The sequence below is a fragment of the Mugil cephalus genome, chromosome 15 (genome assembly GCF_022458985.1).
Source record: "Mugil cephalus isolate CIBA_MC_2020 chromosome 15, CIBA_Mcephalus_1.1, whole genome shotgun sequence".
Lineage (NCBI taxonomy): Eukaryota > Metazoa > Chordata > Actinopteri > Mugiliformes > Mugilidae > Mugil > Mugil cephalus.
In genome coordinates, this window is record NC_061784.1 from 16,083,020 (window position 1) to 16,103,887 (window position 20,868).

The window sequence follows — 20,868 nt, forward strand, 5'->3', positions numbered from 1 at the left end:
ATGTGATTAATTACAGACATGCAGTCAGAGTGAGGAGGAGAGGAGGTGACACATTTCATTTAGTGGAGAGCACACAATTCACACGCAGCACTTTGTGATGAAGAGCATGCTTGTCCGTTGTATTGACAGATGTGAAAAGCTCTCAGCTGGGATTAGAAATCAATCAATCAGACTCAGAAGACTTACAGTATAGAAAACAACTTATAAGGGGTTGTGAGTGTGTCGCACTATAAACCACCTGTTTTTTTGTTTGATTAATAAAGACATCTCACTGTCTGGCGTACACAACACATTTATGTGGAGTGGTGGAATAACATGCTTTGGCCCCATTTTCCTGTTTGATACAGTCCCTCATTCTGTGTCTGTCAGCTTCACTTCACTGCACTTGATTTTGTTCCTGCCTATGTGCTTGTTTGCTCTTGCCTCATTAGTTTCACGTTAGTATATATAGTCCAGATTTTTTCCAGTCATTTGTCAAGTTGTCTGTTGAGTTTTACATGATGTACCTGTTGTGTCTCCCAAATGCTTTTGACTCCTTTGCCTTTATGTGTCACTTTGTTGCTCGGACGTTGTTTGTATCATTCTAGCTCTGCAGCGCATTTAGATCTTGTAAGTTGGATTTCACTCCGTCTCATTCCCTTGTTTTGGTCCTACATCCTTTTGTGAAAACCTAAAATGTGCCAACCTGTCTGTTGAGTTGCATTATTTTCTTGTTGTTCTTCGTTGTTCATCCGAAAATTAGGCACCATGTTCCTTGAAAGTGTGACTCGCCTGTCTGCACTAGGCTGTCACATATTCCCAACCAAACATAGTGCAGGAAATGCTGCAAACCCCACAGGTGGAGTGTGGCAAACAATGTTCATGTGTCATACAAGCAGAAAATTAAATTCTTTGACCTCATCTAACATCGATACCGGGTCACATCGATATGGAACCTCAGTCGTGCCACAAGCAGAAGTGCAGACTGTATATAAAGATGGAGTTGTTCTGCATAACGTCACCCATAGTTTAAGTGAAGAGTGGTGCTGTGTCTCTGGCCGTTGCCATCTTGGTGTTTCCTGTTTCCACTTACACCGATCAGGCGTAACATTTTGACCACCTTCTTAATGTTGTGTAGGTCTCACTTGTGCCTCCAAAACGATTGTGAGACATCAGACATTGGACATGGGCCTTCTGTGGGTGTCCTGTGGTGTCTGATCAACAGGATGTAGTTGGTGGGGGGCCTTCGGGTGCTGTGGGTTGAGGGGAGGGTCCTCTGTGGATCTTCCCACAGATACTTGATCAGTTTGGGATCTCGTGAATTTGGAGGCCAGGTCAACACCTTTTCCAGGGTGTCAGGTCCAAACGTTTCTCAGCATAACACTGAATTGTCACGAGATGCTCGATGCCATTTACTTCTCCCACCATGTTCTCGTGGCTGATTAGTATTATTCTTTCTATTCTTTTGCATTCTGCTGCCTCCTGCTTCTGCTTGCGTTTCCTATAAAGTCTACCGAGACCATTTTTCTTCCAGCACGTTCATTTTCTGCCGTAAAGTTTCAACATCTATGGGGACTGATTTTCTGAGCCCAGCCTTGAGTCGCAGTTCGAGGAGCTGCAGTCTTTGGCTCTCGCATTTTTCAGCCCTGGAGGAGTCCGCTTGCCAAAAAACGTCCAGCCAGGCTCCAGACTCTCACGGAGAGCCTGAAGAGCGGAGGCTCTGTTAGAATATTACGTGAGGCTTTAAAGTCCACGCGTATACACATACTTTGGATACATATTTCACCTGGAGGAAGAACAACTGTCGATACAGTGTATACTGTACTTCAGCCCAATGAGACGTATTGAATTGGATCCCATTGAGAGAGGGAGGGGAGGGGGGGCTCCTCATACTTTAATTGAGTTCAAAAGTTGACTGGGCCGACCAGCCTTTCTCTCTTTCATGTCCACTTGAATCATGGCGGCGACGTGTGTGTGTGTGTGTTGCAGCAGACTATACTTCAGCAGCAGCAGAATTTGAGCCAGATCATCTCCCCTGTTCCCTCTGAGTCTCTCTCCCTTTCTCTCTCTCGCCATCAGCTGTGATTACTTTGGTAAAACAGCACTGCGTCGCAGAGAACCAATTTTCCTAATGCACCGTCTTCACACACAGACACAAGCACGCACACACACACACAGCATGGTTATTGATGAGGTAAATGGGGAGGGGGGCAACTGGGGGCGCACGCACTGCTGGGAAATGGAGAGAGAGAGAGGGAGACAGAAAGAGAGAGAGAGGGGGAGAGGGAGACAGAAGGACAAGCAAGACAGGGACAAAGAGAGGGACAAAGAGAGAGACGGACAGAGAGGGAAAAAGGGGATGGAGTGAAGGAGTGGGAGAGGGAGAAGAGGGATGGCGAAGACGTGGACGCTCAGATGTTCTGGGAATGGAGCAGGACGTCCAGTTAAAGAGCTAATAAAGCAAAGGACATAGAGACGGGGGAGACAAGGGAGGAGGAGGAGGAGGAGGAGAAGGAGGGAGGATGCAGGAAGGAATACTAAGATTGTGTCTTTGGTCATGGAGGATGGTCTGATTCCCCGGCTGGATAAAGAGACGAGGAAAAAAAAACATATGAAAGGAGACAAGTTCACGTTCTTCCGGGATGATTTTACTTTTTGATGTATTACAGACAGAGACAGGTGGGAAAATGCAGAATCCGCAGCCCCGGACAGTGACACAGACATCATGAGATACTCCAGAGTCGGTCTCACGAGGCTTTAGCAGGACACGTTTGAGTTCGCGGATGTGAAAAGGTGCGTTCTCCACAATGACTGATCTCTTTAAAGCGTCACAGGGACAATGGAGGGCTCTGTGCCTGGGCTTCTGGACGTGGGCAAATGATTTGAAATCCTTTAAGGCTGAAGTTGAAGAGAAGTTCCACCCAAGAGGAACCAGCTCATAACGCCCGGAGATGCAACAAGCATCTTGGAGCACTTAGAATTTTTTTTTGCCTGTGCTTGGTCATCATCTGAGCAGTATGGTGCAATCATTTCCTCTCAGGAAGTATTGAGAAACCAGATGGATGTTTGTGGCTCTGGAGCGAGGGCTCTTGTGAAGGAAGCTGGAAAGCACGCAACTCATTGACTGAAACTATCTGAGTAAAATCTGGCCTATCTGCAGCGTTGGGCAAGACTTCTGAATCCTGCCAGGACATTTCTCATTCTGTGACTGCATATTCAACAGGAACCTCTCCTCAGTGTCTTCTGAACGTCTTCTATTTCAACCTGAGAAGTGACATTAATTCTGCAACTACTCACTCTGTCCATCTGCCCTTGAAGGTGTAATATAAAGTTTTCATTTTAAGGCTTTCTAATCCCCAGACACAGTTCTGCTCGAGGCAAAAAAAAAAAAACTCAAATGCCTGCATCTTTGAGCCTCTTTTAAACCACAGGAAACTTACTAAAGCCTTTCTAATAACCTTTACGTCCGTTTAAGCCAACCTGAAGATTAAATACTTACCAGAAAACGGTATGCATTAAATTTAATATTTCTCTTGAAGTCCTCCATTTTTTTCCGTCTACCCTGCAGGCTACCCCTGTTAATATTATATTATCCACCAGGGATTTCCCTTGAATCAAAGTTGAAACCTCCCGATAATGTTTAGACGAGAGTTTGAAACCTCTTTAAGGCGGAATTTTCCATGCAGCACTGAATGATTGATGCAACCCCCACCAGACATTGTATAAAATGTGGAGTCTGCCTTTAAGGTTTAATGACCACCTCCGATTTTCTCGCTTTTTGATCATCTTTAGCCGAGGAAGCTTTCTATAAGCCCCGTTCTCCACCTGGGATATCTTGCTGATTCAAAATGCAGCAAGAATTTACGATTCACCACCCCAAGGACATTGCCGCAAATTAATACACCAATAAATACCCAGTCAAATATCCTCCAAAGACCTCTTTTTGAAAGCTTTCCCCTCCAGAATCCGCCCTTTGTGTCATTAAAAACCAAGCCCCTCCCTGATTCCTGCCAGTCAAAGTTGGTAGAAATACTGAAGCAAGACAAAGAAAATCTCTACTCTGCGCTCTCCAAAACGTTTAAACTCCTCTACAAGTCTGCATAAAAGCATCCACGTCGCTGTGTGTAATTTGCGCTGAGCACCTACAGCCGGAGCAGGAGCACTGCAGCATGGGACTCAGCTGCTTCAAGTCCTGGAAACATGACAGTACAGGCCACAAAGGTGAGACAAGGCAGACACACCATCAACATATTACTTTTTAATCCCTCTCCCCAACTCCTGCTGCCCTTGAGTGCCACCTGTAAAATGCTGAGTCAGGTTCCTCTGTCTGGGGTGACACTGTGGCCTGTACATGGATGGCACATGCGTGCGGTCGGCATGTGCGTTTAATGTGACTTTGAGGAGGAGGACGGGCAGTGGGGCATGATGGGAAATGGAGGGAAAGAGTGGAAAGTGCTTTAACGAGAAAGTAAGGGAGAGGTGGTTGGACTGAATGCTTATAGCCTCATTTACAAGGTGGAAGGAAAACGTGAAGCTAACCCTAAAGCGCTACACACTAACCGGGAATCACAATGGTAAATATGGCATTAGATAAATGTGCATTTACGTGAGTCAACCCTGTAGCATCCATGCAAAATATAACCAATTTGTCTTTATAACCATTTCTCGGCCCTGCATACAGCCACACACTTTCAGATATTCAGGCGAAAGAAGGGATATATCTCTGTCGTGGCACACCTGCGGACGTTTCCACTTTAGGGGTCGCCATGGCGAATAATCCCTGGTTGCTTGCAAGGGAACGTTAGCATTTAGCACCTTGTATGTTTTGTCCGCACTGGTCACATGCGTAGGGAGGGGCTTATGTTCTATGCATATGTTGATGCAGTGCCCCGCACAGTGCTTATAACTACGGAGTGGAGGCCAGACGACCCACCTTTCATCTTGGATGGCTTTCCATCCAAGAAGGCGTCTTCCTCCTCTGACATGATGTCCATCCACTTCCCCACTATGGATGTAACCTCTCACCGCTTTGTACAGAGAAAACAGAAGTTTGGGCACTGAACACATTAGACAGGGGAGAGCCAAAGAAAATCATGGAGAGATGCAGCCTTCATTTACTCTTCTCTTCCTTAGTTTTTTTTTTTTTTTGCCTACATCTCCCCTTCTCTTTGGGACTGTCTTCCTGGCTCTTGAAAGTTCGTCATTCTCAAAACCAGTTTTGCAGGAGGCCGTAGAGCAAATGGTTTAGTTAATAATAAATTTCAGCCACTATAGTAGAACAACTCACGGTATGAGGAAGAAAATTCCAAGTTAGTTTTAGGGGCAAAGGACAATGTAACTCACTCGCTAAATGCTCTCAGGTTCCATATTTGGGTAAGCTAATGAGACTTCCTGTGAGAGGAAGGTCATTACCTCTGTGCTGTGAAGTGAAGACACAAGACAACAAAAGAAGTCAGCCAGTAGAAGGGGAAATGGCCTGCAGAGAGGCACAGGCTGGAGCCACACTTTTACAATTCAATATAACCCACAAACGATAATGTTATCTCACCTTGTTTGTGCATCATATCTGTTGGTGGTGCCATTTTGTACCTTGTTTTTTTTTTAAATTATTTTATATAGGCCTAAATGTGTTTGCCTGACTAACATTTTGGCTATTGCGAATGCTAGCAGCCCGAAATAAACACTGACTGGTACTGGGGGATTTGTATTTACCGCGAGTGATTTGTTTGTTTTCACCCTAACGGGGGCGTGGCCTAATTTGCTACCGCCGTCGATCGCCCATTGGTCGTTTGCAGTGGTTATACTGGGCATGCGCGTGCCGGGATAAACAGGAAGTATTTGGTGTCTAAGACATAAAAGAACCTAAAAAAAAAATCTTCCAATATTGGGGATGAAAAATGTTTTCAAATTTCGAAACTTTCTTTTCATCGTCACTGTGAAATGATCACAGTATCAATAGACTGCAGATAACCTGCAGAAAATGATGGGGTTGTGGGAACAAATGATTACAACGTGAAACATTCACAGTAGATGAAAATAAAAAACCTTTCTACTACATCAGTAACGTTACATTCAGACTGTGCATCACACGTCTCGCAGTGTAGTGGGAATGCAGTACTAAGTTGTTTGTGTGCTCTTGCTGTGGTATTTCAGAAAACAGTCAGCAATCAGATAAGAGGCTCAAGTGACCACTTGTTGAACTGGCTCTAAAAACAACCATTGTTGGGTTCATCTGCAGGTAACAGAGACGTGCTGGCCAGCCCTGGCTCCTACTTCTTCCTATCCAACAGCGCCGGTCAGGGCGATGAGTGGTTGAAGAGTCTTAACAAAGGAGTCTGGATCCCTTTCACAGGTAAACACACACATTAGTATGGGAATCTTTGCGAGGAGCATACCACAGTGCCCTACGTTATTCTTAATCACATCTCATCACAACCCTTAGATAGCAATAGTCTTAACCTGCAATGACAAAAAGGCCCTCACTCCAATGGTATAAAACTCAAACTGGCCCTCCTCTTGATAGTTGTGCAAGTATGTACACAAACACTTCCCTTTGTTTAGTGAAATTTATGAATCTGTGGGACAATTTGACGCAGAAGTATAAACTGTGCATTACTGTTATTATCTGCCATTGACATAATGTGTTCCCTAACACTAAAACCATATCTTGTTGGCTGAAACGACTAAACATTTGTAGGGATTTTTTATTTGTGTGTGAGCGTTGAGCTTTTAAACAATTTAATGTGGACATCTTGAACCTCACTCAGATTTTGTGTTCCCTCTAACACCTACGAGTTTCTCGTAACACCTTTAAAAGGTTTCAAAGTCCAAACATCATCATATTTCTGACTGCAGGAGGAAGCAAACATAGTCATCTCATTCAAAAACAAACCTTCTCTCTTTCAGGCGTATTTGGTCAGCGTCTGGAGGAGACGGTGCTGTATGAGCGACGCTATGGGATGCGCTTGGTTCCTCTGGTGGTGGAGCAGTGTGTGACCTTCATCCGGGACCGTGGCCTGCATGAGGTGGGCTTGTTTCGCCAGCCAGGACAGGCCAGTTTGGTGAAAGAGCTGCAACAGGCTTTTGATTCGGGAGAGAGACCATCCTTTGATAGGTATAAGCATAATCTTGCCTTTTCCCTTAGCTGTTTTTCAATCACACATTCTGACAAGGTTTGGTTTGCATGCAGTAGCACAGACGTCCACACGGTGGCATCACTGCTGAAGCTCTACCTCAGACAGCTGCCAGAGCCTCTGGTTCCTTACAGCCACTATCAGGACTTCCTGCTCTGCAGCCAGAAGCTGTCACGGGACCGCACACTGGTAACTGCAGTGGAGCACACGTCAACAACCAACACTTACCCCATCAGTCACTCTTTTCTCTAAAATTCCTCCCCCTGTCTTCCCCTCTCAGGGTTTGGGGGAGTTGAGGACTCTTCTTCACGAGTTACCGGTTGCAAACTTCAACCTACTCAACTTCATCTGCCAGTAAGACTTCTGCTGCCTTGTTGTTTAGATTGAAAATGTAAAGCTTAAGGTTGAGTTTTTTTGTTTGTACCTGTTGACGTTGTAGGTTTCTGAATGAGGTCCAGTCTTACTCCAGCAGAAACAAGATGAGCGTCCAGAACTTGGCTACTGTGTTCGGGCCAAATATCCTTCGAGCGAAAGCTGAAGACCCACAAAGCATTGTGGGAGGTAGGAACTGGAGCGCAACAAAAACTTTTACAACCTTATTCTATCTAAATATCTGTCAGTGGTCCAATTGTAGGTATCGGAGGAAGACTGAAGTACTGAAACATGAGCAATGCCTTCACCACCCTGTCTGTGTCTCAGGTGCAGCCCTGGTCCAGGTGCTGATGTTGGAGCTAATCCGAGAGCACGAGTCTCTCTTTGCCAAATTCCCTCCGCCCGTCTACACCCGTCCGCCGGGAGGCTCACACGCATCACAGAGCCCTCTGAGGCAGCCTCATCTCCACCCGGTGCCTTGCCTTCGCCAGCTGTCTCTGCCTCTCATCACGGAGAGTTGCACAGAGCCAGGACAGCCTGCTGCAGACGCAGAGGACTCCGGGTAAAACATACAAACCTGCAACATTTCATACAAACTCTCTCATGAGAAAATCCTTTAATCCTTTATTTATCCCACAATGGGGTTGTTTGCAAACTCACATTCTGTCTGAAAGCTCCAAGAGCTAAGGAAGTGCTCACAAACACAACAACCACTACACTTATTTATGAATATTTAAAATGAATATTTTTCCAGAAAGGCAACTTTGAGGTCTGGGAAGGGGGAGACTACACAACACAGAAGAGAGAACATTCAAAGGCTCTATTCACACAGAAACAAAGGAAGGAAGGAATCCCGCTATTAACATAATGGAAGGGAGATAAGGGAGTTGTTCTCACAGTGTGAGAAGACACAGTCACACAATCACAGAGGGGAAGAATGTGACAAGGTTCACACGAAAGGTAGAATGACAAGCCCTCTCTCCACATAGAAAGTGATAAGTACACCACTGAGACAAGGATATAACTGACTAAGAGGTATTGACAGACAGCTCAGAGGCGGAAACAACTGCAGCCTTGTTTACACATCGGCAATGTCTGTGTCGTCCTGTAGTTGGTGTGCGATCAGTCAGCTGTGTTGACTGGAACTGAAAGACGTTGACTTGACAGAAGACATCTGAGTAGACAGCGTGTAGAAGGCAGAAGGACAGGGAGTTTTCTGAACGTAGCAGACCAGTCACGGTTGCCTTGGTCCACACACAACATGTGATTCAGCAAGTTAAGGAGCTACGACGTACGTATGACAAAGGTCAGACACAGAAGTGTAAATGAAGCTTAAGATCCAGGTCGAAAACCGAGAGCTGATGATGGTGAACGCAAGAGGTCCAATAGAGCAAGAGAGAAGAGGGGGTCCAACTCCTGGCTTGTGGACAAGAAACAGGAGCTGTTAAAGATGATGTGCTCATAAATACTCTGTCATGTGTAAACATTCACTTCAGGAGCTACAGTCTTCTGTTCATCACTACTGTCTTTCCTCTTTCCTCCATTCTCCAGATAAGGGGAGTCCAATACGTCCCTCAAAAGCTAGTCTATCATCTATTATTATTATGGCATTTGACAATTCGTTGATATACATCACACAGAAAATATCCATCTACGTGTATCTATGTCTTTCTTAATTGGTTGTTGTACAGATACAGTAGTTTGCAACAAGGTGTGGGTGCCCATGTCCCAGAAGTTGTCCAGAACTCTTACGTAGACACACCTCCTAGTCTTGAAATGTGAAAATATATATCACCTTAAAAGTCCTGTTTCTTGCATTCTGTAGCTGTGCCTACGCCGCCGCCGCCGCCAAATCCGATTTGTCCTCTGGTCAGAAGAAGAAACATCTCGGCCATCGCTACACCTCCTCCCACCCGGAGAACTGCTTCTACCCCCTGCCCTCCTCCAGTCAGCCCGTCCAGCACCACTCTGACAGACACAACGCAGATTACCGCCGGTATCCCTCCGGCCACGCTCTGTCCTCTGCGGATGTCCAGTCCTCCACAACTAGCCTCCAGCTGCAGGACCCACTGGCGAGATCAGCGCTCACCGGCCGGGCTAAGGCGTCTCCAAGCCTGGGAGAGTCGGGGAGCGGTTTTTGGAGGTGGGGCGGTGCGCGGGAAGGTGGTGCCGTGCCAGAAACGGCCAGTGGAGGCAGCAGTGAGGGCCAGGAGGATAGCAGTCCTCCTTCTGCCTACGACAACCTGGACAGAGTGTCTCTGCATCAGAGGTTGGAGGATGTCACCGGCGGAGAGTTTGAAGCTGACTCTCCGGGAAGCCATGTTGGAACTTGTGAAGCAGAGGTGGAGCCACGGGAACAGGGGAGAGAGAGAAGAGACTCTTCCTCTTCATGGTCTTCCTGTGAGGTTTTACCACAGGATGAGAACACCGATGACGCAGAAGCAGGTAGTCCCAGCGTGTCACCAAAGAGACCTAAAAGGTTCCCATCAAATGAGGCGGCAGGGCATGAAAACGATGATAAAGACAACAACAATGATGGTGATGATGAAGAACGTGACAATAATGACGTCCACCACCCCAACTCCCCAGCTTCCTGTTCTGTACTCAGCGACAGCTTTCTCAGTACTGGCAGTTCGGAGGTGTTCCTCCCCTCCGGTCCTCCGGATCTCCAGGAACCTGAACCTGAACCTCAGCCACAGCCCAGAGATGCTCACTCTCTCCTGGGAGAGCTGCAGCAGCAGATGGCCCAGCAGAAGGCCGAATACCAGGCCAGGATACAGAGGTGAGACGCCTGCACCTGCTCTTGCTTACTCATGCACTGCAAACGCATCATTCATCTCCATTAAACTTCCGCTTTATATTGGGCATATGCGTGTGCCGCAGGTTGGAGCGCTGCAACGACGTCCTGGAGCGGCAGGTCGCTGTGCTGCGGGTCAGCCTGGAGCAGCAGAAGCGCAGCCAAAGCGTCGCCGAGGTCAAGATCCGCAACATGGAGCGAGCCAAAGCCGACGCCGACCGCCGCAACAGCACGCTGCAGAGAGAGATGGAGATGTTCTTCCAGATGTACGGGGAGATCAAAAGAAGGGGCGGGGGTGGGGGAGGAAGGGGAGGAGGAAGCATCTGAAGACAGATCAGCCTCAGACCTCGAAACGTTACAATAATCGCCTTGGTTTTTCTCAACTCAGGATCCAAGCCACTGCAAATTCCCGACCTCCGGGAGTGAACTGAATGCTGCACCAAATCCCGTCTTTGCTCTTAAAGTTTTCATTCCAATGAGTCGGCATAATCAGGAGAAATCCCGGTGGACTTGAAGATGCCACATGAAGATTTCCCACGTGGACTGCGTGCTTTAATAAACGACTTGTTTTTTCAAGAACTGGAATGACTCGCTGCGCGGGATTTCCCGTGGACATGAAACAGAGTGACACTTTTGTTCCTGCAGTTTGAGTGTCAGACACGGCAAAGACCAAAGGCCTGTTCACTCCGCATGAAAACTCTTTACCAATGAAACACACTTGACCTGAAAAAAAAAAAAAAAAAAACGTTCTCACCGATTTGATTCTCTGTAGCCTGTGAGAGAATCTACACGCGATGCTTGTTGACGCTGGATGGTGAATAGAGTCTCGCTAAGGGGCAGTGCTAAGAGGTGCCATTCGAAATCTGTTTTTTAATAAAAAGTTTTCTAAAATAACGAGTCGTGGACTTTCGTCTTTCCAATGAGAATGAAACATTTATTCAGTTCTTGTAAAGACAATGAAAATGTGCAGAGTACTACAAATCAAGGAAAATGTCTTGTTATGATCAACGGAAGAAATATCAAACAGTCAGTATTACAGTCACGGTTAGATACGGAGGAGACTCAGTTGTGGGAATTCAGTCGGGGAGAGATTTAAAGGGAACGGCTTCAACACAACAAAATCAGAAACAGTCATATTCAGTGAATATCTACAGCCCCTTACAGCAGAACGTTTTGTTTTCTTCTGTGTCCTCTTTTAGGTTTGTTCAACGCATGATGACATAAAACTGACGACATCTGGACAAAAGCACAGCAGAGCTAGAGGAGGCAGATCAAATGAAACATAACGGAAAGAATTTGCAATCAGCCAGGAGCTACATGTCATTTGTTTACCTTGCAGAACCTTTGCATAACATCAATTTCTATCCATGGGTCCGCAGACAGAAAACTTAATTACCTCTCGCGGTAAGGCCACATCTTTTCTCTCGGGGTGCAGAACGTTTTTTTTTGTGTGACTGAAAACACATCTTTAAGAGACCAGAGTATGTACACAGCAGCTTTTAAGAACCAAAACTCTACAAAAATCCTTCATATTTAACAGTGAGAAGGCAGACGCGCTAAATAAGCTCACACATTGAAAGATATTTTCTTCTGTTTGTCTATTTTGAACACACACACGCCACGCTGGGCATTTGATTTAGTTTTTTTCTTCTGATTCCCAAAAGAATTAAATCTGCTGCCACCAAAGTCATGGAAAATCTATACATTAAAACATCTAAAAAACAAACAAAAAAAAAACATTTTAAATCAAAACAAATGAGTGAAAAGTTTCACTGAGCAGGAGCCTGCCAATTTTCCTGAGTTTTTTTTTCTTTTCTTTCTTTTTTTTTTTAAATATATCTGGAATATTTCTGCTCTGTTAATTGATTTGGTTAGACTTGAGATGGGACTTCTTTTTGCCATCCTGCTCGGTAAAATACGAAGTGACAGACGACACATCTACGAGTTTTCTCACATCGATTTGGAGGGCTCCGTAGCATGAGGAGGACATTGAGATTTCCGTGTGGATAAAGTGCGTTTACGTGGAATCATTTTTAAACGTGAACCACGGTCGTTGGAGGCCGACAGCAGCCAACCGTCTCCTCTGGACTCGTGGGCTGGTTCATGGAAAATGATTTGGTCCGAGCCCATGTTGACGTCAGCATGCTACTGGCAGATGGATGTACGAGTTACAACGGTGAGGAATAACAGAAACGCAAATGTCTGAAAGCAGTACAGATTGATTTGTTTCAATGGCAAAGACGGTGAACGGTAAATAGTGGTCGTGTTATGTGGTTGGAGCTGCCGTTAAAGGTCCCATGAAATGGCTGTGAAGCTGAAAGGAAAAGATTTTCACCACCAAAATGCCAGATTGAAGCATTTGTTGTGGGTGAAGTACAAAAATTCTAATTCAGTACACTGCTAGAAGTAGTTAGAAGCAGCACCAGACCAGCTTTCTAACACAAAAACTTTGTGGACAGGGACACTGGTCTGACTTTAAAGGCTGTAAACGGTTTAGCTTTAACTGGAATCAAAACTGAAGCTGAAAAAAATTTTTTTAAAAAAAATGCACTATTTATCGTAGGTCCAAGCTTTAGGAAGTTAGTCCACAAGCTGTGATGGCAGTTTAGGAACTAAATTTTCTGTTCAGCTTCTCTTTGGAATAAATTTGTCTGACCTGATGATACGTTTACAACCTTCCCTGTCAGAGATGGCACTGTGTTGTTACCCTGGTCCATAAAATCTTATTATTACTGACAGGAAGGACAGACGAAATAAATTTGAGATGACAAGAAAAAAAAAAGAAAAGCTTTTGAAGCACTGCCTATATAATCTAACAGCCAGTATAACGATAAGAAAAGCGTAACAGTAAATGCAGAGATACGTCATTTCATTTCATTTCATTTCATTTCATTTCATGGGACCTTTAGCGTCTGAGTATCGCGCGGCGGGTGTCCTCTCAGAAGCCGGAGGGCGTCAGGATGTTCATGTCTCGGTGTTTGAGCTTGTGCGGGCGCGCCCCCTGCCGTCGGCCCTCCACGGAGGGGATCTCCATCTTGGGCGGGGCCACGTTCTGAGCGGTGGCGTCGGCCAGACGCGTCGCCTGCGACTTCATCACCTCCATGGGGGTCGGCTTCTGGGCACCGCGGTACACCTGCAGCGCAAAGCCTGCTGGGAAAAGAGAAAAAACGACTTTCTAATCTACTGTCAAAGAAGTGGCTTCAGCCTCGACAGACTGGAACGACCGACTCAGCAATTTGCCCCAAGCTCGTTAACTTATTACGCCTGACATTTATACTGGCATCTGGAATTAAAAATTTTGCTGATTTCCTTCAAACAAGTAGCTATCATTTCATTCACTGTGTAGTTAATTTGGTGCTGTTAAAATTAGGCCTGTCAGAATTAAAGCAATTGATGCTAATTCCTTATTATTCCAACATTTATTTTAGGCGTTCAGTTATCGCGACCAGGCCCAAAAATGTCATTTGAGAAATCTGGATCAAAGCAGCAGTAACATTGAGGAAAGAGTCTCAGGTCAGGTTGTAGTAAAGGATTTTAAATTTGCGCTAATCGCAAATTAATTTGATTCGATTAATCACAATTAAATATTTTAATCTGTTAACCACCCTAGTTAAAATACAATACTTTTAAACTAGTGTCGACCAATTTTTATTCTTCTTCTTCTTTTTTTTAAAATTTCCCTCCAATTTCTAATTGAAATATTTTATTGAAGCTTATTTGTTCTTTTTCTTGCTGGATTAAAATATTCACTGAACCTCAGAAATGCCTCGTGCGCCAAATCTTATTAAAAATATTTGTATGTCTGTGTTTATTCACGTAAAACAGACCCTGAACATAATCGGTTAAATTGTTACATAATTGTCATCTACCTTTAAATGCAGAACACCGCATAGTTAATCTGCACTGTTTGGTCGCAGCCTTGATATCATAAATCTTACATTCTTGTTCACTTGAGTCATTCCTCAACCGTGGAATCAATGCATGAGGCATTTTTCTAGCTTATTAAAAAGTCAATAAGCTAGAGTTTTTTTTAGCAAAGCAGCACACAAAGGTGTTCCTCATCCTAAGATTACCTACCCAAAGTCATCTTGAAAAAAAAGATTTCAAGCGCCTCTCCACTTCAGAGCGAACCATCCCACACGAAAAACTAAACGTTATTTCTCACAAGCTGTCGGTGATCTTCAGCTAAACCATTCCGAGCGTCTTTTTATCTGCGGGATGATGAAAATCTTCACCGTTTGGAAAAGCCAATGAGGGGACAGACTCACAAGGTTGTCAACAGTAAAGCTGGCCGGTGTTTACTGAGAGTCTGAAGGTCATTTGTTCACCTACTAACCCACATGCTGCATGGGCCTGTTTATATAGAGAATTACCTAAATCACATTTAAACAGACTTAGTTTATCTCTGAACAAACAGAAGGGAGAAACGGTTCCGTTCACCACCAGAGAAAAAAGCTTTTTGTTTGCTGGGTAAAAATGATCCGGGGGAGGATGTTTTTATGGATTTGCTGCGCTCGCGGTGACGTTGTGTGATTACCTGCAGCCGTGGGCTCTGATCCCAGGTCAGAGACCGACTTCTGGACGTGAGGCCGAGGCCCGAACACTCCCCACTTTTCCACCGCACCTGCTACGCCCCCTGCTGCCATGTCTCCTCCTCCCATGTCTACGCTACTGTTGGTGGAGCAAACGCTGACCTCTGAACTTGTACTGCCGAACCAGCCCCTACACAAACACACAAAGTAAACGGGATCAGTTTTATAGATTCTGTACGTGCAGCAGATTTAAAACACTGCTTTTCACCCACTCATCAATTTTGATTTTTTTTTGCTATTTTGCTTCAACGACATGTCGTCTATCAAACTAGTTTAAAAAAGCGTCCAAAATGCACCTTTAGGTGTTCATGTCACTACACTTTGTCTATGTTACACCATTAATTTACTGCTAAATTGGCTTAATGTCAGCTTTGTGAGCCTCATCTCTACCCCGGCATATGAGGTACCGTTGTGAAGCTCCTTTTCTTCTGCAGAAGTCTGTCGGGTCCAAATATGGTCATATCCTTTGTACTGGCAATTAATTGAGAAAGTACAAAGGTCAATCCAAAGCTAAACTTGAGTTCTCATTGGTTGGTGATTCATTCAAAAGTTTTACGTTTCTGGAAATGCTGTGAAGTCTTATCTATTAAGAAAATTACAGCTCAAATTACCAAGAAAAGTCAAGGAACAGACACATGAAGGAGAAGCCGTAAACTGTCTTTGGTAAAAGGAGACAAAGGTGGAGACGTGGAGGTGGAGGCTCATCATTCATGTTTCACAGTTGAGTGAACTTACTGAAAAAGTGATCTGATATTTTGATGTCATATATGTTAATGTGATTATATGATAATGATTTGAGTAGATTTGGTTTTGGAACAAAGTGGTTTCCAATAAAAATACACATATACTTTAAAGGCCGTTTTCTCAAAATTTGTTTTTCTACATACTCTGAGCCAGAAATCTCCACTTCAGTAGCACTTACACATACTGAAACAAGAATTTTGAAACCCACTTTAGCCATTATTTAGATTTCTGTTCTGGAAGCATATGCAAATTAGCGCATACTTAAGAAGATAACTCCTCATTTGCATATTTAAATATGAATTCACAGAAAACTTGTGATACAAAGAAATATTGTATTCATGTAAGCGATCAACTGGAGAAGTTTCATGTGACATCTATTGGTTAAAAACTTTACCCTATTCAACTGTAGTGTCTCGCCTTAAAATACCAATATATATTGTGTGCGTTTGTGTACCTGCGCTGTTGTTTCGGGGAGCTGTGTGGAGTGTTGGATGGAGTGGACTGGGCGGAGGAGCTCTGACTCTGACGCTCCTCTCTGGGCTCCATGCTCTGGATCTGCAATTTCTTCACAGGAACAACAACACGCTTCAGTTTTTCAGCATCAATGAGCATAATAACTAAAACTTATAATAACAGTTAGCAGTGGTGCGGTGGTTAGCACGGACTCCTCAGAGCACGAAGGGGCGACAGGCAGTGTGTACCCTGCCGGTACGAATTGGATTAATCTTTTCTATTACCAGTCACAGCCGCATTCACTATGTCCTCAACAGTGTTATCTTTCCAGCCAAAGGACAGAGGAAACTCTGGGCTTGTACCGTACACAGAGGAAGAGACTGGCAGCAATGTGGCAACAAGATACGATCTAATATTAACTACAGTAAACATTAACTACATGCGATTACGCCTATTCATCAGCGTATTACATCAGCTCGTGTATTACCGTTTTATTTGTTTTGAGCAATTCTCTTACTTGCCTCCACCACTCCAGTTTTTTATTTCTCTTTGGTTGGTTTTCCACCAAACTGTATTAATAGGAGTAGCTTGCTAGACACCGTCTAAATTTTCCCAAAGGAGATGATTAATTTTCTGTAACCGCTTTTCCTCTGAAGGTTCGGCGGATGGATACAAACCCAGAACCTTCTTGCTGTGAGACATCAGTGCTAACCACCACACCGCTGTGCAGGTGTATCGAAACATTCAGCGAGTTGTAGCAACGATAGGAGAAAACATAGAAAGACAGAGACACAGAAATTGGAAGAGCATGAAGCTGTCGTAATCACAACGAGGGTATCGGATGTATATGACACGAACATATAGTCCCCAAACGCAAGGAAACAGCGTCCGGTATATCATTATTAACTTAATCAGATAGATCTCTTAATATCTCCCCTGATAAAATAAACAAATCACACCACTGGGTGCTGGCTCATGTGACCTAACTAAGGGTACAATAAAAATTATGATATATAAAACTGTGTCAGTGCATACAAAGTTCACTGGTGGCAAGAGCAGTCATAAAGCAAACTGTAGTTCACAAATTTAACAGCTAAAACCCGGAGAGCCAGTCTTGTCTCGTGTGGATGTTATGACTCCCACCTATTTGACCTGAAGCAAGGAGTTCATGTGAGGAAACCCGACAACATTTCAGGACAGAGACGCTTCTATACTGAGGAAAGAGCTAAAATTCCTACGACAGATCAGCAGTTTAGTTGTTATAATAAAATGAAATTATCACACCAGACGCTGAAAACAAGGATTCACTTATTTCAATAATAAAGGCACAAAGTCTAATATCTCTGTTTCATTTGTTTGGTTTCTCTTGGTCAAACATTAAGGATGTTTTTTGTCATTATTATACAGAAATGTAAAATATTCTGAAGGGTTATGCCTCTTTAGCACAGGACTCTTATGTGCAGTTAATACTGATCAGCTTTCTTCTGGACAGTATATAATGTGCTGTGCGTGTCTGACCTGGAGGGATTCGGGAATGCGATGGTGGTGTCTGGTCTCCTCAGCGGTGAGTCCTTTGTGGGGTGTGTAGCTGGTGTCGGTGAGTCCCGCCCTCTGCTCAAACTTGTACACACTGTCCTGAGTTTGCTCTGAGAAAGAGAGAAATTGCAGTCGTATTCTCATCCAAACAAGCATTCAAATTTAACAGAGTGCAAAACATAAACAAACGCGGAACTTTATTAAACTCACTTTATTATCAACAGTTATCTTTCCTGAAATCAACACACTTCACACTTTTACCATCTTATCCTTTAAATATGAGGAATTCTGCTATAATAGAGACTATGATCAACATTAAAGAGCGTAACCTACTGGTGATTAGAGAATTCATGATGACAGAAGAGGCCTTTGTTTTCACTACGGTCGGCGACCTGGAGGGTGCGTTGTCCTGCACTGTGGACTGACTGGCAAGGCCGCCTTCATCCTCCTAGTGAAAATAAAACAAATAAAACGCACCAACATCATAATCATTAACTGGGCATAGAGCAATACAACATGCATAGTATATATATATGAGCTGACCACCTCTTTGCAGTATATTACATTGTCTCCTGGGTTGGTGCAACACAAAATGGTTTAAGTTCAGGTTTTATGCACTTTTTATATATGTATACAGATGCATGTGTCTTTTTTATGGAATTTGTCTGTGTCTTTCTATCGGACTCTCTGAACGGCCACACATAGAGTTCTTATTTGTATATGCACAGATGACAACTAAGATTCTTGAATCATCTGCTTGATTACGACCCATCTGCACCGTGCCGAGGAGACGCTCTCTCACCTCAGCCAGCTGCGAGAACTTCCTTTCCGGTATGACGGGTCGTCTCCACAGGGTGTTGATGCTGATGTCGTGTGGGGGCGTGGACATGGGGGCCTCCAGGTTGTCGTCGTAGCTGAGGGCTCGCCGGGTCATCCCGATGGGGAGCTTCATCCCGCCCATCCCGGAGCCTTCAATGGCTGCAGACGCAAACAAACAGAGTGAGGCCACGTCCAAAAAAAAAAAACACGATAAGATATCTAACTGCGGGGGGGCGATAGTCACCTGGTAGGTCGCCAGAACCAGACATGATTGCAGCAAGACAATGAACAAGATCAGAGAGATGTAGGACCTGAAAGACAAAAGGAGGACTTCACATTTCCGCCTGCAAATGTGGATCCAGGACATTTGTTTTCCATAAATATTTCTATGACTGAGATAATTCCAAAAGATGCAGAAACAAAAGAGTTTAAGATATAACAACAACGGGCTCACAGGTTCCTACCTTTCAGCTATGTTGCTTTTTTGTGGACAAGCAGAGGTGGCGGCAACAGTTAAACTGGTCTGTATGAGGCACACAAAAGCCTCTGGCAATGCATTGTGGGACAGCAGCGTGGCCAGGGAAGCAACTGAGGAGACAGCAGGGGTCAAAGGTCACCTGTCTGGACAACTTAATTTGTAAGCAAAGCCCTGTTAGCGTCACAGAGTATAAAACACACACTGCCTCTTTAATTTCTCATCAATATGCATGTTTTCTCGTTGGCTGCTGACAGGATTTAATTAGTTTCAATATTGAACTGAAACAAAATTACCCAACGAGGATGACGCATTCAAATTCAATACACCGTGACTGGACTCAGATTGAACTTGTGCATGAATGAATGTAATGTTCAACGAACACAGAATATACATTTGAAGTCATTTCTATCTAAGATGAAGGTTGGAGTTAGAAAGCAGTACGGATAAAAATAAAGAGAAAAAGTCGAGCTACATGTAAGCAGCCTGCCCTGTAATACTGTTCAAATCAGCTTGACTGCAGGATTATTCCAGAGGATGATGGCAGGAAAGCAGGATTACGTAACTCCTGCTGCAGCAGCAAGGATGCTGCATCACTGACAAAGACTATACTTCAAAATAAAAGCTGACAGTTTCTCCAGTGGTGGAATTTTGTCAAACCTGGCAGCTCATTCATCAAATATATCTCAGATCAGATGAAACACTTACATAATTCCATTCCAGTTGTGGATGAAAATATTACACACACAAGATAATACCAAGTGTAGTACATACACATGTGTGCATGCAGACAATCACTGTCAGCACCTCGGGATGTAACAAATATACAGATGTACCAGATAACTTATTCCCACTGGTGAAATAAACAAGCTACGACCTCTGTGTGGCAGGTTTGTATGTAATCCCTAAAGTGAAACTGTATTTTTTTGTACAGACAGACCCTAGAGAGTAAAGAAAAGATAATATAACAGTACAGCAACAAAATTCTGCCAGGCTTATTAACAATAGACGCCACCAAACTCCATTCAAAAATTCAAGCATATTGCAGTTTTATCTAGAATAGCAGCACCAGATATATTACTAACTGACGTCTTTGTGATCATATAATTACATGGTATAGTAAGCAGATATCGGAATCATATGTTACGACAATTTATGTTCATGAAGATCCTGCAGGATGTGCTTTAGTTTGCAAGGCAATAAAGGAAATAACACTCAAACACGTATTTTACAATGCTGGTATTGAACAGGAAATTTTAACTAATGCCGAATATAACCGTAGCTATTGCGCATTCATAAAATGTCTAAAGTTGGGTGTTTTCACCTAGAACATTTACCAATAAACGTCGTGTCGTTGAATTGGCTATTTTTTCAATGTAGCTCTGTAGCAGGCTTGGCCGTACGAGATAGCGGAACCAGTCTGAGCTGGACAAGATGCCGCACACAGCTGGGCACTAACGACGGCTAACAGTCTGATATGATTACTTAAACTCACCGGAGGTGATGGCAGCTTCAAAGCAACAACTTAAACATCGGTGACCCTCCAATGTCGACCCGTCCGTTCAGAGAACAACGCAGTTGTCGACAAGCAGCCATTATTGTGTTGGATAAATAAAAGACGTTTCCTTGATGAACGAGATTGTGGATCTCGCGAGAGTTTGTTTTCATCCCACCGTCTTCCTGGTGTGTGAGGACATTCCTTTGAATATTTGGACCATTTACTAATACACTGTCCTTTTTTAAATATAACATAAATGCTAAGAATGATAAGACGCCCCAAGACTTAAAATCAGTAAAATAGTTTAATTATTGACATGACATAAAATACATAAAAATGGTGAAGATAGCACTCTACTTTGAAATATCCTTGAAAACTTCACTTGAAATAATTTCAAATAACCTCTAAACAATAAGTGCATACATAAAAATATTCTTATTTTATAAAGTAATAATAGTCAAGCATATATT

The 20,868-nt window shown here is 43.8% G+C and overlaps 2 protein-coding genes across 5 annotated transcripts; one reads left to right on the forward strand and one right to left on the reverse strand.

The window, feature by feature from the left end:
* Window positions 1-2,320: 2,320 nt before the first annotated feature.
* LOC125021134 (rho GTPase-activating protein 24-like) lies at window positions 2,321-12,007 on the forward strand. 2 transcript variants are annotated; one of them, XM_047607040.1, is made up of 9 exons: window positions 2,321-4,200; window positions 6,218-6,331; window positions 6,886-7,093; window positions 7,169-7,301; window positions 7,393-7,466; window positions 7,552-7,673; window positions 7,812-8,046; window positions 9,310-10,266; window positions 10,368-12,007. In XM_047607040.1, exons 1-9 carry the CDS (start codon window positions 4,149-4,151, stop codon window positions 10,606-10,608), a joined length of 2,136 nt encoding a protein of 711 aa, XP_047462996.1. In that variant the 5' UTR covers window positions 2,321-4,148; the 3' UTR covers window positions 10,609-12,007. The 2 variants fall into 2 exon arrangements, with proteins under 2 accessions (XP_047462996.1, XP_047462997.1); XM_047607041.1 differs by having other exon boundaries at window positions 7,172-7,301.
* Window positions 11,195-20,555, reverse strand: LOC125021135 (putative monooxygenase p33MONOX). Of its 3 annotated transcripts, none has more exons than XM_047607042.1 (9): window positions 20,396-20,555; window positions 18,890-19,013; window positions 18,670-18,736; window positions 18,409-18,584; window positions 17,940-18,054; window positions 17,589-17,716; window positions 16,072-16,181; window positions 14,819-15,003; window positions 11,195-13,431 (listed from the first exon to the last, which is right to left on the reverse strand). In XM_047607042.1, the coding sequence occupies exons 3-9, from the start codon at window positions 18,692-18,694 to the stop codon at window positions 13,220-13,222; spliced, it is 951 nt and encodes a 316-aa protein (XP_047462998.1). In that variant the 5' UTR covers window positions 18,695-18,736; window positions 18,890-19,013; window positions 20,396-20,555; the 3' UTR covers window positions 11,195-13,219. The 3 variants fall into 3 exon arrangements, with proteins under 3 accessions (XP_047462998.1, XP_047462999.1, XP_047463000.1); XM_047607043.1 differs by having other exon boundaries at window positions 18,890-19,046; window positions 20,396-20,545; XM_047607044.1 differs by having other exon boundaries at window positions 18,890-19,042; window positions 20,396-20,536.
* Window positions 20,556-20,868: the final 313 nt, after the last annotated feature.